We start from the raw sequence: 13,893 nt of genomic DNA, 5'->3' as shown, positions 1-13,893 counted from the left end.
CCTTCACCCTTCACCCTTCACCCACAGGACCCAAGACAGGTTTCTTCTCAAGCTTTCTCTCCTTCAGTACCTGACACTGCTCCGAGCGATGAGTTTTATGTGTCCACGCGGGGGGGGACACCAGGGATGAGCTGTTCCCTCTCAGCCTAGACAGTCCTTGCAAGAACGGACGGCCTGTGGGTCAGGGAGAAGGCACCGCCGCGGGCAAGGCTTGTTAGATCCAGAGTCCTGGCCCATGGCCTGCAGTGCTCCCTGAGCTTAGGCTGGGGTCAAGAGACGAATCAGAACCCAGGAAGTCACAATCTACTCAGGAAGACAGACAGGAAGAGAGCACAGAAGTGTGTGGCACCAGTTTACATTCCTACAACATTTGACGGTTGAAAATGCTTCGACTGATCCCTTGTTTCATCCTCCCAAGAGCCTGTGAGGGGGGAGTTAATGCCAATCCCCACAGAACTCTGAGCTTCAGGCCAGCTCTGCCCTCCAGCTACACGGATGCGGAGGTGTGTGTCGCGAACCCCACTCCCGTTACCCTCCCAGGCGAAACGTATGGAAGCTTTTTGCTTTCTGCTTTTTTCTTTGGACGTCTTGTTTGTTTGTTTGTTTTATTAAATAGTTAAAACGTTACAGAAGCCTCTTTTGCACTCTTCCCCATCCCCCAACCCTGATAAGCTGGGCCGTATCCTTCCTGCCCAAGTTTTCAGACTGCGCCTGCACATCCGTCTGTCTATAAAAAACCTATAGTATCCTTTTGCATGTTTTAGGATTTTATGTACATAGTCTCAAACTCGAAGTTTCATTCCACCACTTGCTTTTTGGACTGCACTTTATGCTTTTGAGATTTATTTACGTGATATATGGAGATCTGGTTCATTTTTTGCTGTATGGCATTTCACTCTACGAAGAAAGTCAACATACGTGTGTGTGTGGGTGTGTGTGTGTGCGCGCGCGTGTGTGTGTGTGTGTGTGTGCACATGCATGCAATGTGTATAACTATCCTGTTGTTGGACATTTGCTTCCACACCTTCCATCATCCTGTGTTGCTTTACAAGGAAACCTTGCACTTGTAGGTGAACCTTGAACACGGCTAGACTCCAACCGGGGAGGAGGGACACTCCTCTTTGTCACACAGTGCAGGTTCTGGCACCCTGCTGGCTCTGTTAGAGCTGATTACTAAGGCACTGAGGTTGTGATGAAAGAACAGTGGACTTGGTCTCAGAAGGACCTGGATTTGAATCTTGACTCTCTTACTTATTAGCTGGGTGCCCCTGTGCAAAACTTCTAACATTTCTGACCTGCAGTGTCCTTACCAGGAGAAATAAAGACAGTAACACCAACTCCCAAATATTCTTGTTGTGATGATTAAATATCTGAAGTCTTCAGTGTGGATCCTGACATACAGGAGGAGCTCAAGAAAGCTAATGGAAAGATCCCTGATCCCGGGCAGACGAAAGGGCACGGGAGACGCAACAGCAGGCTCCTGTCAGCTGCCCTTCTCACTCTGAAAAAGGAAGTCTAGGTCAAACGCTCCATTTTAAAAACAAAAGAAAAAAGAAAAGAATGAAAGAGAAAGAGAAAGAAAGAAAACAAGCCACCTTAGAATCATAACTTGAAACCCAGGGAGCTACCTCCAGATCTGGCTGGGTTTCTCCTCCACCTGTGCCTTTGATTGGCTGACACTGGGAATCTGGGGAGGGTGTCTTTGGTCTTGGACCAGGTTCCCTGAAGGGCAGCCCCACCCTGCAGAGGCCACCTGCACTCCTGGGCCCCGTGGAAGGCAGCACCAGGCTGGGTTACATCTCTTCCTCCCCGCAAAGAGACTGGAGCCAATGAGGCTTTCTGCTTAAATGGCCTATAACCATCTCCCAAAGCTCCTTAGCTCAGAAAGTGTACAAGTCAGCAAAATGAAAATAATCTAAAGAGCCATTGGGAAGAAGAACTCCAGCCTCCCTGCTGCCCCCGCTGATAGCCTCTCAGTAGTGACTTGCGTTTTTCACATTCAGGGCCAGGGGCTTCCCCCAACCCCCACCCCGTTTCAGGAAAGGATGTATCACAGGCTGAGATCTGCTGCCTCCCAGGAGGGAGAGGCAGGGGGCGCGGGAGGGCTACGGGGATCTACCTCCACACCTGGAGTGCTTCGTGGTTTCCAAGCCCTGCCCTGGTCATGATGGCGCTGCCAGGCCATGGCAGCTTCAGAGGCTGGTGGAGCAGGGACCGTCACGCATGTATTATAACCAAGGGCACGGAGGCTCAGAGACAGGAAGTGCCAGATCCTCCCTCGGCCCAGGCGAATGGGATGCTCCTGGCTGAGTGCGCAGCCCTCCTGGCTTCTATCACTCTGAGAGGTAGGACGGTACCTGTTAAGGAGCACCTACTACGTGCCTGCCATGTGCGCAGCACTTTATGCAACAGCCCTAAAATGTTGACACTGTTACTCTTGTTCCCTAGTTGATGAATCTGAGGACCCAGAGGTTGAGTAACTTGGCCAAGGTCATGCTAACTGAAAAGCTGTGGAGGAAAGTTCAAACCCACAGTCTCATTTCACACCCACGCTGTTTGCACGGTACCACGGAAGTGCTTAGGGAAGACCTGGCACAGAGACAAGTACAGCCCTGCAATCTGCCCCCCACTCTCCTGACACGTTTCAACTGCCTGATCTGGGTCTGCTGCCCCTCCACGGGCTGAGTCCCCACAAGGGCCTGCACAGAGCGAGTTCAGGGCATGGGAGCTGCATGAAGACCCAGCTGCCCTGGGCACTCCCCATCTGGACGGCTGCAGGATGGTGCTCACAGCCTGGCTCCCACCCGGCAGTGGCGACACTTAAGGAGGAAGGAGAGTGGGCACCTGACCCTCACCATCTCTCACCTGGGTTATTCCCCAAACCTCCGTGACTTTTCTCTCTCCCTCCAAACCCGCCACCACACTGTCGCCAGCATGATCCTTCAGCAGCTGTCCTTGGTCCTCAGCCTGGGACCAAGGCCCCCCCCAGGACCCTGCTCCTACCCACCTCTCCAGGCTCCTGCCCAATACCAACGTCACCTCCACTCCTTGAAACACCTACTTTCTTCCACCTCTTGCCCCTTGTTCACAAGGACAGCACACATTTACACAGGGCTCACTATGTGTCAGGTACAGTTCTAAGCACTTTATAGAAATTAACTTAATGCTCATAGGAACTGACCCCTCCATTTTACGGAGGAGGGAACTGAAGCCCAAGCCAATTAAATAACTTGCCCAAGGTTGCAGGGCTGGTAATTGGTAGATCCCGGGGTGAGACCCAGGCAGTGTGAGCTCAGATTCCTCAAATTTAACCTCTGCTTCAAATGCCTTCCTCCTTTCTTGACCTGGTGACAGTCTCTCCTGGGGGAACAAGACCAGGAAGGTCTCATGACACCCTCTGAGGGACTTTCTTCATCCCTCAAGTTCTTAAATCCCCAGGCCGAAAGAACTGCTTTGCTCCCTGGTTTCCCACACCTGTGGTCATCAGGGGCCAGGATTCTAGGGCATTTCTTCAGCACTGGGCTCCGTGCTGGGCCCGGGACTCAGATAGGAAGACACAGTGGCCCTGCCTTGGAGGGCTCACAGTGAGAAAGATGGACGCACCATGGTAATATGGGCTGACAAGGCCAGCAGAGGGCATGAGGGGGTGCCACAGAGCAGGGGGAGGTGTCCCCACCCAGACGGCGGAGGGAGCACTGAAGACTCCCTGGAGGGAGGAGAAGGAGGACGTCATGGAGCAGAGGTGGCCAGGAAGGTCCACACAGAAGAAACAGTTTGTGTCCACGAGCGATCTAAGGTAGCACTAAGCATGGTCGTAAAGACGCCGGGCATTGGAGGCACTCAGGCTTCCACGCCAGTCCCGGATCCTCCTGTCACATGCTGGTGCCATCTTGGGCCAGTTACTCAACCTCTTTAAGTCCGTTTCCTCATCTGTGAAATGCGGATGGTCATAGTATGTGCTTCACAGTTTTGTGGGAGAAATAAAATAATGACAGTGCCTAAAACATAGCAAGTGCTCGATAAATACTAGTTAATTAAACAAATGTTGTTCTTATCTGTATCTCCTGCACCTAGCACACAGTAGGGGCTCCGCAAAGGGGTATAGAGATGAATTTACACAGCCCTGCTCTCAGTTTGCTGACTGCCTCAGGAAAAGAGACAACTAAATAGGAATTACAACACAATGCTCTGAGCGTTAAGATGCTGGGAAGGCTGGGACTGGCAGGGAGGGAAAGGGGGAGATTTGGAAAACTAGAGAAGGGAGGGAGTCCTTCTGGGAAGACGAGGTGGAAACAGTTCCTTAGAGGAAATATTTGAGCTGAGCCTTCAAGACGGGGGAAGATAAGTTTTCTATAGTTAACGACCCAGGCACGAATGAGTGCACATCTTGGAATAAAAGTGAGGCTCCAGGTAGACAGGACAGATTTCATGTTCCATACTTCTCACACTCCTTGGATACCTCCACACCCGTGGCAGGGGCCCTGGACAGGGCTTGCTACCCCATGCTGATCTCAGCTTCCGGGGCACTCCACTTCTCCCCGCCACACACTCAATCTGCCTTCCTGCTCTACTCTTGCGTTTTTTCATGGCACGTATCACTTTCTACAGTTTTCTTATTTATTACATTTACCATTTATCTTCCTACCCATCTCACTCCACTCCCACTAGAGTTTAAAGTCTTTGTCTTTACTAATATGTCTCAGGCATTTAGACTAGTGAAGGACACCTAGTAGCCATTCAGATATTTGTGAAATGACTGAATGATTCCAGAACTACTCATGGGGGAACTTCTGGATACAGATGTTGGTGAGGTTAGCATACTGAATCTCTCTCCCCGTTAGCTACTGAAATGGAAACATGCCCAGGGTACCAGATTGGATATGGCCAAAAGAGTGCATTCTGGAATGGTGGATAGAGCACAGGGTTTCGAACCACCCTTGAGGTGTGACTCCCTGTTGGACCCAACCAGCAATGCCTGTTGGAGTGGTCGGCACACACTAGAGATATTCCAACTCGTTGAAGATGAATGGGGGGAAGATGGACCGACAGACAAATCATCTCGTCATGGCCATTCTCGTCCTTCTGGCGTAAGCTCAAATGTTACATCTTAGAGGTCTTCCCTGATCACATCTAGATGGAGAAGTCCTAGTTACGAGAATAATCCAGCTCAGAGAAAGTAACTGGTAAAGAAAAGTGGGGTCTTTAGCGGAGGACCACGCGGTTCTCTTCTTTCACTGACCTAACCATTATTATTGATAACTTGGTGAAGATACAAAAGATCATATTTCTATACTATAAAACTGGGAGGAAGAATATAACACAGAATAAAATTCCATAAGGATCTCAAACATGCAAACATATGAATCGACAATTCACATAGGAAGAAGTTGAAAAAGTACTTTTGTAGAGAAAGCTAATTTGCCAAACTGCTTTAAAAATTACAAACACTGGTGAAGTTGTGCGGAAATGGCACGGGCACGTCCACCTACCTTGAGACGTGGCTTGACCTTTTTGAGAGCAATATAACAAACACAGATATAACAACAACATGGAAAAGACTATAAAAATGTTCTTGCCCTTTAATTACCTCACTCCTGGGAATTTAAGAAACAAACAACTATAAATGATCATGACAGCATTATCTCTAATAGCAAGAAACTAGAGACAATAAAATGTACAGTGAGGAGATGAGAAGGTAATCATGACCCAGCGTCAGGAAGGGCATTGAAATGGCAGCTATACAAACCAGGCAGCAGAGGGGGGAAATGTTTGCCATGTGACGTTAAATGAACAAGGCAGGATCACGGGAGGCTGGCCAACTGCGGTGAACAAAGAGGTACTGCCCTGGACAGACAGAGGGGCTCCCAGGAGTGAATGTGTTGTTGGGCTTGGTTCTTGGGATTATGGCTCAATTGCTTTTCTGGCTTTGGCTTTCCTCAAATTTTGTTTTGTATTTTAAACACAAATGGAAAAGAAGATCTCAACCAGCTGGAATGTTGGGCCAAAACCAATAAGATGAAATGGAACCGGGATGCATGCAAAATCCGGTATTTTGTTTAAGAAATACATTTAAGAACACACAACTGAGGTGGGGGGGGGTGTATAAATAGCTGCTAAAGTGAATAAGCGAAGGAAAAAGGGAACAAAAACAACCACATTTACTTCAGCCCTTAACTGCGATAGTGAGGGCTGTAGGTCTGGCACCGCGGGAGGTCAGTGTGGTTACATTAACAACTGCATAACAGACAAGGTGACTGGAGCTAGAAGATTTAGAAACTTGCCCAATTTCCTCTAGTCTAATAAATAATGAAGTCAGGATTTGAATTTGGTGTGAGTTCCCCTGTCATCAAAATCTATGATCGTTCTCTTACAACACAGTGAACTAAAGGGATAAGTAATGTGTTAGCCAAAAAAGGGAGCAGGGCAGTATTTGGTGACCATAAGCTCAACGTGAGACAGTTCTATCGCTAAAGATGCTAATTCAAGGTTAGGGCGCTCGAATAGAGATATGCCATCCAGGAGCAAGAAATGACAACCTGCTCTAGTTAGTACTGGTCAGACCCTTCCTAGAGCAGTGTCCAGTCCTGAACCCTACCTTCTAGTGGCACATCCATAAAACAGCAAACAGGATGGTCAGAGTTCTTAGGATTAGGGAACTAAGAGATGTTGAATGCCTAGGTGCTTTACTCACATTATCTTGTATAGCTCTATATACAACCCTGTGAGATAGGTATTATATTCCCACTTTTAAAATGAGAAAACTAAAGCCAAGAGAGATTTGAGAACTTCTTCAAGGTCACATACTAGTAAGCGGCAGTCAAGATTTGAACACAGGGCTGTCTAAATCCAGAGTCCTCACTCTTTCCTGCACTGCTTCTCCCATGTGAGAGATGGCAGAACAGAATTTGAGCTATTTATTAGTCTGTGAAGAGACATGATTCCCACCTTCAACTCTGCAAAGGGCTATAAGCTGAAGCATTTTGCATGACTTCAGAGGAGAGAATTTGAGTGACATCAGAAGTCTCAGGGAAATAGATTTTTAGCTCAGCAGAAGAACTTCTCAGTGATGACAATAATTGGATGGACTCTTGGGTAGGAAGATGAATTCTCCGTGCATGGAAGAATTCCAGCATGGTCTGGAAAGGCATTTGCTTTCAGTGGAGAGGAGATCTGAGTGGAGGACCTCGAAGTTCACTTTTGACCCTTAGGTTCCATGAGCCTATGAAGCTGTTTGGCAGAAACTGATTCATCTCTTCAACAGAAGTGATGAAAAGACCTGTTGGTGTGTCTGTTTGCAGATGTAAAAGTAAAAATATGCCCAAGGTAAACACATTGGTCCAGAGAAAACTATATACAGAAAATGAAATGAATTCTGCTGGAAATGCTTACAGGTAAAGCTTTTGTGTAAACAAGAAACCAAACTCTGGAGAGATGTGCAGTCTGAGAAGTAATCAAAGAAAATATAATGAGGTAACAATTTTCATCTGTTAGGTTGGCAAAATAATTAAAACATGGTCACGCCCATTATATGTATCAAGAATGATAAAAGTGGTACTTTTTTGACCCAGGTAAAGCGAACCTAAGAAACCGATAGAAAAATATAAAGCGGGAAAAAACTGCGCACACAAAAATCTTCACAGATGTTTAATTTATAAACGACCTAAAAATTCAAGGAACGGCAATGGGCCGCTGGGTGGCAGGGTAGGGGCTGAGGTGACCGAGGGGAGCTGGAAGGTCGGGAGTGGACCTAGTCAGAGAGCACAGGGAAAAGCTCACAAGTACTGTGCGCTGTAGGATGAGCACAGGGTGTCTGGAGGGCCAAAGGCAGGTTTGAAGGCCAAGGTCACAGCGTAAGAGGTCAGAGCAGGTCAGAGACAGGATAGGCGCACACACAGGTGAGGACCGAGTGGGCGTGGGGTGAGGAGAGAGGAAAACCACCTGTAACACTGGCGGCCATTTATCCACTCTCCCTGGGTCACTTTAATTACGTGCTGGACCCAAGTGTGCAGAGAGAGCTTCCGCGAACTGGCAGCCCTGTGGGTTAGCCCCACAGCCGACCAGGTGGTTTACCCAACTGTAGCTTGATGTCCGTTCACTGGGGGGATGTTCGAATTGATGGCTATAGATTTCATGGAGCAACAGGGCAATATGTTAAAAAGAAAGGGAAGGATGCCAACCTGATCATATGCTATGACCACAGGTATGTAAAATACACATTTAGGCTCTTAAATGAAGGACTAGAAGAGACACATCCCAATGCTTGCAGCTGTGCAATTTGGAATATTTCCCTTATTTTTCCAAAAATTTCTATAAAGTGGTTTTCATTTCTTTATAATTACCAAAAAAGTCATAATCTAGAAATGCATCTAAGAAACCCATGGGCACATAACAGTCACTAACAACACACTTTCCTCAGCTAGAAAATAAAAACAAGACACATCTTTCTGGTTGGTCTGGCAACAGAGAACTTGTGGCCAAACCTCATCATTTCAGGCTCTGCCAATTCAGGATTGACTGTCTTGTCCTCCACAACTCACTGGCCTGTCACAGGAAGCGAAAGAAAGAATCTAAGTGTAAAAGTGAGGGGAAAATCATTGGCACCTACACTGAAAGTCAACTTCTGCACCACGTCCAACTAAACAGCATTTGGTAAGCATGAAAGAGTAACTCTAAACAAGGTTTTAGGGCAGATCCTCAGCTACTTATACGAGGAAATTTATTCTCAATTTCAAATATTGTCATGCACTTTAGAAGGAGCACGTCTTTTTACTTAGGAAACACTCTCGTCCCTTTGTTAAAACAGGACTTCTAATGCTGTCTACTAGACTGGTGGTATTCAAAAGTGGAACTTGTGTTAGTTAAAACACATGTTCCCAGCTCTATCCCAGCCCTACCGAATCCAGCACCCTAAACCAAAGCCCAGGAATCTGTATTTTAAGTACCTCAGCAGATTCTCAAGACTGGGCAAGTTTGGGAAACTCCCTACTACACAAAATGAACTTCAGTTTTGTGTATGTATTTGAATGTAATAAAACTGTGGATCCTCATAAATGGTACTATTATTCCCCATCCTTTCAAATGGCTTGAATTAATGACACTGATTTCCATTGATTGATTACTTAAGTTGGGACTCTCCTAAATATGCCCTGAGATTACATGGCTAGATTCTCAGCCCAGACCATAATATTCCACTCAGTTTTCGAGGGAAGAGGTAAAAGGACAGATTTTGCACAGACCTGGATTCTGACCCAGCTCCACTGCTGACAACACTCTGGGACCTTGGCCAAGAAGTTACTTAACTTTTTCTGAGCCCATTTCCTCATTTGTATGGGTGTAAGAAAGGTGGCCCTGCCCTCACATAACAGTCACAGGGCACCAGGTACACAACAGGTACTCAAAAAGTCTCAGTCTAACTAGGGTGTAAAAAAACATCTGCCCCCTCCCCTGCCCCGATTCCCCACCAGAAACATTCTCTTATGTCCTTCCTTGTCACATCTACTTTTGATTTCATTCTGCCTAGCAAGCTAAGGACAGCTAACATCCGCATGGCTCTTTGAGACTTATGGAGCTCTTTTCCCGGATATTACCTGGATTACTCTCCACAATAATCCTGACTTAGGGATCACTGTCTCCACTTTAGAAGAAACGAGCTCCAGAAGGGTCAAGTGACCTTCCCAGAAGCGGTAAAGTCACAATCAGATCCCACAATCTTTCACAACCTGTTCTGTCCCTGATGTATGTGTCATATATTACGCAAAGCACTTTCACATGTCATAGCCTTTTTAAACAGGTATTTCGATGACTATTTTCCCTTCCAACCTAAAAGCACCTATAAAGCAGGTATCATATCTTATTAGTCTTTGCAGAGGGAAATGGAGCCTCTGGGTGTTTGTTGTCTTTGCCATGCTTAGGAAGGAAACGGGATGAGTTCAGATCATGTATACTTTCTCCCAACCTCTCATGCATTCACACTATTCACGCCCAAGCTGCTCCCCTGCCATTAAAATGAACACATCTTAATAACAAGAATTTACTGAACACTACTGAGTGTCACAAACTTTACTCACCTAATGAATTAACTTTTGTTAAACACTTAGAAAAGTCCTGGCACATGTTAAGTATCTGTTATTGTTATTATTATTTAATTATCCACACAGCCTGTGAGGTATGCATTATCTTCCTCATTGTACTGGTAAGGACTCTGGGAAGTTAAGTGATTGGTCCAAGATCATATCGCTAGTCTGTGGAGAACTGGGAAAATACCATAAAAGGAAGTTCATACCTATACATCCTATTAGCAAGCATATAATATTTCAGATTACAAAGAATTATTTTATGTACTAAAATAAAATTCCTCAAAGAGGTAGCCACCTCCACTACTCACCCTAGTGACCCTGAGCTTTTGCTTATAGACCGCCAGTAATCTAATGGTTTAGTGGATAAACCATTAGAGAAATCAGAGGCCAAAGTTTTCCAACCAATGCCTAAAAGTCAATAACCAGAAATGAAGAAAATAATGACTACCAACATTTATTGAGCACTTATATATAGTGCTCTATAACTTACAGAAACTCTGCAACGTTGCAGCTCTGCAAAGTAGATATTATCTCCTTTTTACGGAAGAGAAAATTGAAACCCAAGAGGTTACGATAAGCCCAAAGCAAGCAGTGGAGCCAGGTTTGGAACCCAAACTCCTCAAAGCCCCAAACCCTTGCCATTTCCAACATACTACGCTGACTTCATAGGCATTACAGAAAGGAAAGCGTTAATCAACAGGAAGATCATATGTGGTCTGCTTGATTGGGTACCAGGCACTTTAGAGACGCAGCTACTGAACGAGATAAAAATTATGCAACTTGAAAGATCATGTGAGATACAAGATAGGATGAACGAACGGACACCAGGTGACGTTGCCCCTGACTTTCTGAAGGTAACACTGAACCACATCTAACAGTACCACCCCCTAACACTCCTTTACAAAGATTGACTCAAATTATCAGGAAAGCTGAATCTCAGATCACCTTGAGTGACAGGTCCTTGATCTGTCCTTTGATGTAAGAGAAAGTAATCTGCTTCGAGACAGCCCTTCAGATCTGTAGACAGTAACCACATCCCTTATGATTTTTCTCTCCTTCAGCCTGAATGTTCCGCCCCTCAAAGGACACTGGTCACCTCCACTGTACACTTAATATCCATCCTTAAATAAATGAGGCTAATGATTGTCTACAACAATGAATTAATGAAGCTTTATTATAGAACAAAATAGAGGAACAAAGATAGAAGTCCTTGAATGGTAAAAATATCAGCTCAAATTCTTGGCCAAGTGATAGGCAACTCAGAGACACTTTATCCCCCTCCAAAAAGACAGCGCTTTCACCATCCCCAGAACAACACTGGCGCCAGGTTGCTGCCTGAGTCTCAGCAAATCCATCTGCCTTCTTTGGAGTGGGAAGTCCAAGTTCAGAACAAGGCGCTGACCTCAGAACCTTATTGGCTCCCCACCCACACACCACTATGCATGGTGGGGTCTGATCTGGACAACACCATCGCCCGCAAATCACACGCCACACAAGGAAAACGAGAAGGCTTTATGAAAAATCCAAAGTTTATTGCAAATTATATTTTGCTTCCCTTCGTTCTTCATTTTTACAGGATTTATTGATATCCATGATTTTTTCACAGATGTACTTGTTGACTTTGGAGAGTCTCTGTGCAATTTCAGTTTCATCCACAGTTTCTTGTGCTATTCTGTCGTACAAACACTCTAGACAGGGAAAAGAAACAAGAAGGCCAAGGATTAATGGTACATTCGAGTACATATATTTAAGGGGGAGAAATGAAAATGTGCCTCCTGACATACTTCCAAAGTACCAACTCACATATCTGGTATGGCTGTATTTTAAATTTTTCAACACAGAGTAGATATGCACTGTAAATTTATACTTTAAAAATAATGATAGGGCTTCCCTGGTGGCGCAGTGGTTAAGAGTCCGCCTGCCGATGCAGGGGACACGGGTTCATGCCCCAGGGCGGGAAGATCCCACATGCCGCGGAGCGGCTCGGCCCGTGAGCCATGCCCGCTGAGCATGAGCATCTGGAGCCTGTGCTCCGCAACGGCAGAGGCCACAACAGTGAGAGGCCCGCATATCGCAACAAACAAAACAAAACCATAATTCAGAGTCATGTACCCTAATGTTCCTTGCAGCTCTATTTACGATAGCCAGGACATGGAAGCAACCTAAGTGTCCATCAACAGATGAATGGATAAAGAAGATGTGGCACATATATACAATGGAATATTACTCAGCCATAAAAAGAAACGAAACGGAGTTATTTGTAGTGAGGTGGATGGACCTGGAGTCTGTCATACAGAGTGAAGTAAGTCAGAAGGAGAAAAACAAACACCGTATGCTAACACATATATGTGGAATCTAAGAAAAAAAAATGTCATGAAGAGCCTAGGGGTAGGACAGGAATAAAACAGATTTACTAGAGCATGGTCTTGAGGATATGGAAAGGGGGAAGGGTAAGCTGTGACGAAGTGAGAGAGTGGCATGGACATATATACACTACCAAACGTAGGGTGGATAGCTAGTGGGAAGCAGCCGCATAGCACAGGGAGATCAGCTAGGTGGTTTGTGACCACCTAGAGGGGTGGGAGGGAGGGAGACACAAGAGGGAAGAGATATGGGAACATATGTATATGTATAACTGATTCACTTTGTTGTGAAGCAGAAACTAACACGCCATTGTAAAGCAATTATACTCCAATAAAGATGTTAATAAATAAATAAATAAATAAATAAATAAATAAGTTGTAGATGAAAAATTAATAATAATAACGATACAACACCCATGTGTCCACGCCCCTGCTTAACAGGACACCATTACTGGTCCCTCTGAAGTGCCTAAATGCCCTTCCCCAATACCATCCTCTCCTTGTCCTCACCAGAGGTAACCCCTCTCCTCAATTTTTGCTTTGCTTTTCCTGTTAACACATACGCATACATCCTTCAATAACATGTTGCTACTTTTCCCATTTTTAACTTTTCACAAGTGTATCCATACTCTGTATATCCATCTGACTTTTTTTTTTTTTTTTTTTTCATTCAGCATTCCAGTTTTGAGAGTCCCCCATGCTGAAGTGTATGTACAGCTGCAGGTCACTCACTTTCACCGATGAGTAGTGTCCTACTGTCTGACTAGTCCATAATCGGCTGACCCACTTTATTGTCCACGGATACTTGGCTGGTTTCCCGTGTTCTGCAGTTACAGGCACCCTGAGCCGTGTCTCTTGGGGCCAACGTGCAGGAAATGCTCGGTACGGGCTAGGCCGGAAGTGCCCAGTGTTAGGCTGTGTGCATACTACACTTTACTAGGCGATACCTGGGAAACTGTCTTCCACCATGGTTGTGCCGCCCGGCACCCCTGACGGCGGTGTGTGCAAGGACTGCCTGCCCCGCAGCTCCGACAGCACTCCATGTCAGATTACGGAGGTTCTGACACGCTGGCGGGGGTGAAGTGGTACCTCACTGAGGGGATTAGCAATGAGGCTGAGGGTGGCCACTTTTACTGGCTCTGCCATTTGCTGTGATGAAGCAAGGAGTGAGCCTCAGACAGGACCTGACTGAAGCGGGAGTTGGGCCTACTTCCTGGCACGGGGACCTGAGGCGAATCATTGCCCTGGATTCCTCACCTCGTAAACAAGGATAACAAACCACACACGATCTTTTTTAAGGCTGCCACGAGGGACGTGAAGCAAACACTTTGCAAGCCTTCTTCAAAGGGTACGGAGCACTACACCTGTATGAGGTTATTACGGTTATTTTATGTATATGCCACTGTTCGTCCCCAGGGCCTAGCACAGCGCCTGTCACGGGGGCAAGATTAAGT

The 13,893-nt window shown here is 46.0% G+C and overlaps 2 protein-coding genes across 9 annotated transcripts in view; both read right to left on the bottom strand.

Annotated features, from left to right (window-relative positions):
* Positions 1-13,893, bottom strand: part of AGBL4 (AGBL carboxypeptidase 4) — a 1,382,976-nt gene that overhangs the window by 211,876 nt on the left and 1,157,207 nt on the right. The gene's annotated exons all lie outside the window — the stretch shown is intronic.
* Positions 11,585-13,893, bottom strand: part of BEND5 (BEN domain containing 5) — a 47,706-nt gene continuing 45,397 nt past the window's right edge. For all 4 annotated transcript variants that reach the window (XM_067008263.1, XM_059064215.2, XM_067008252.1 and 1 more), the window contains one exon: positions 11,585-11,764. In XM_067008263.1, coding sequence (XP_066864364.1) covers positions 11,607-11,764 — 158 coding nt within the window. In that variant the 3' untranslated portion in view covers positions 11,585-11,606. The remainder of the gene's footprint in view (positions 11,765-13,893) is intronic.

Source organism: Kogia breviceps, chromosome 1, assembly GCF_026419965.1.
Source record: "Kogia breviceps isolate mKogBre1 chromosome 1, mKogBre1 haplotype 1, whole genome shotgun sequence".
Classification (NCBI taxonomy): Eukaryota; Metazoa; Chordata; class Mammalia; order Artiodactyla; family Physeteridae; genus Kogia; species Kogia breviceps.
Note: the sequence above shows the minus strand (reverse complement) of the source record. Positions and strands in the feature narration are given on the sequence as shown.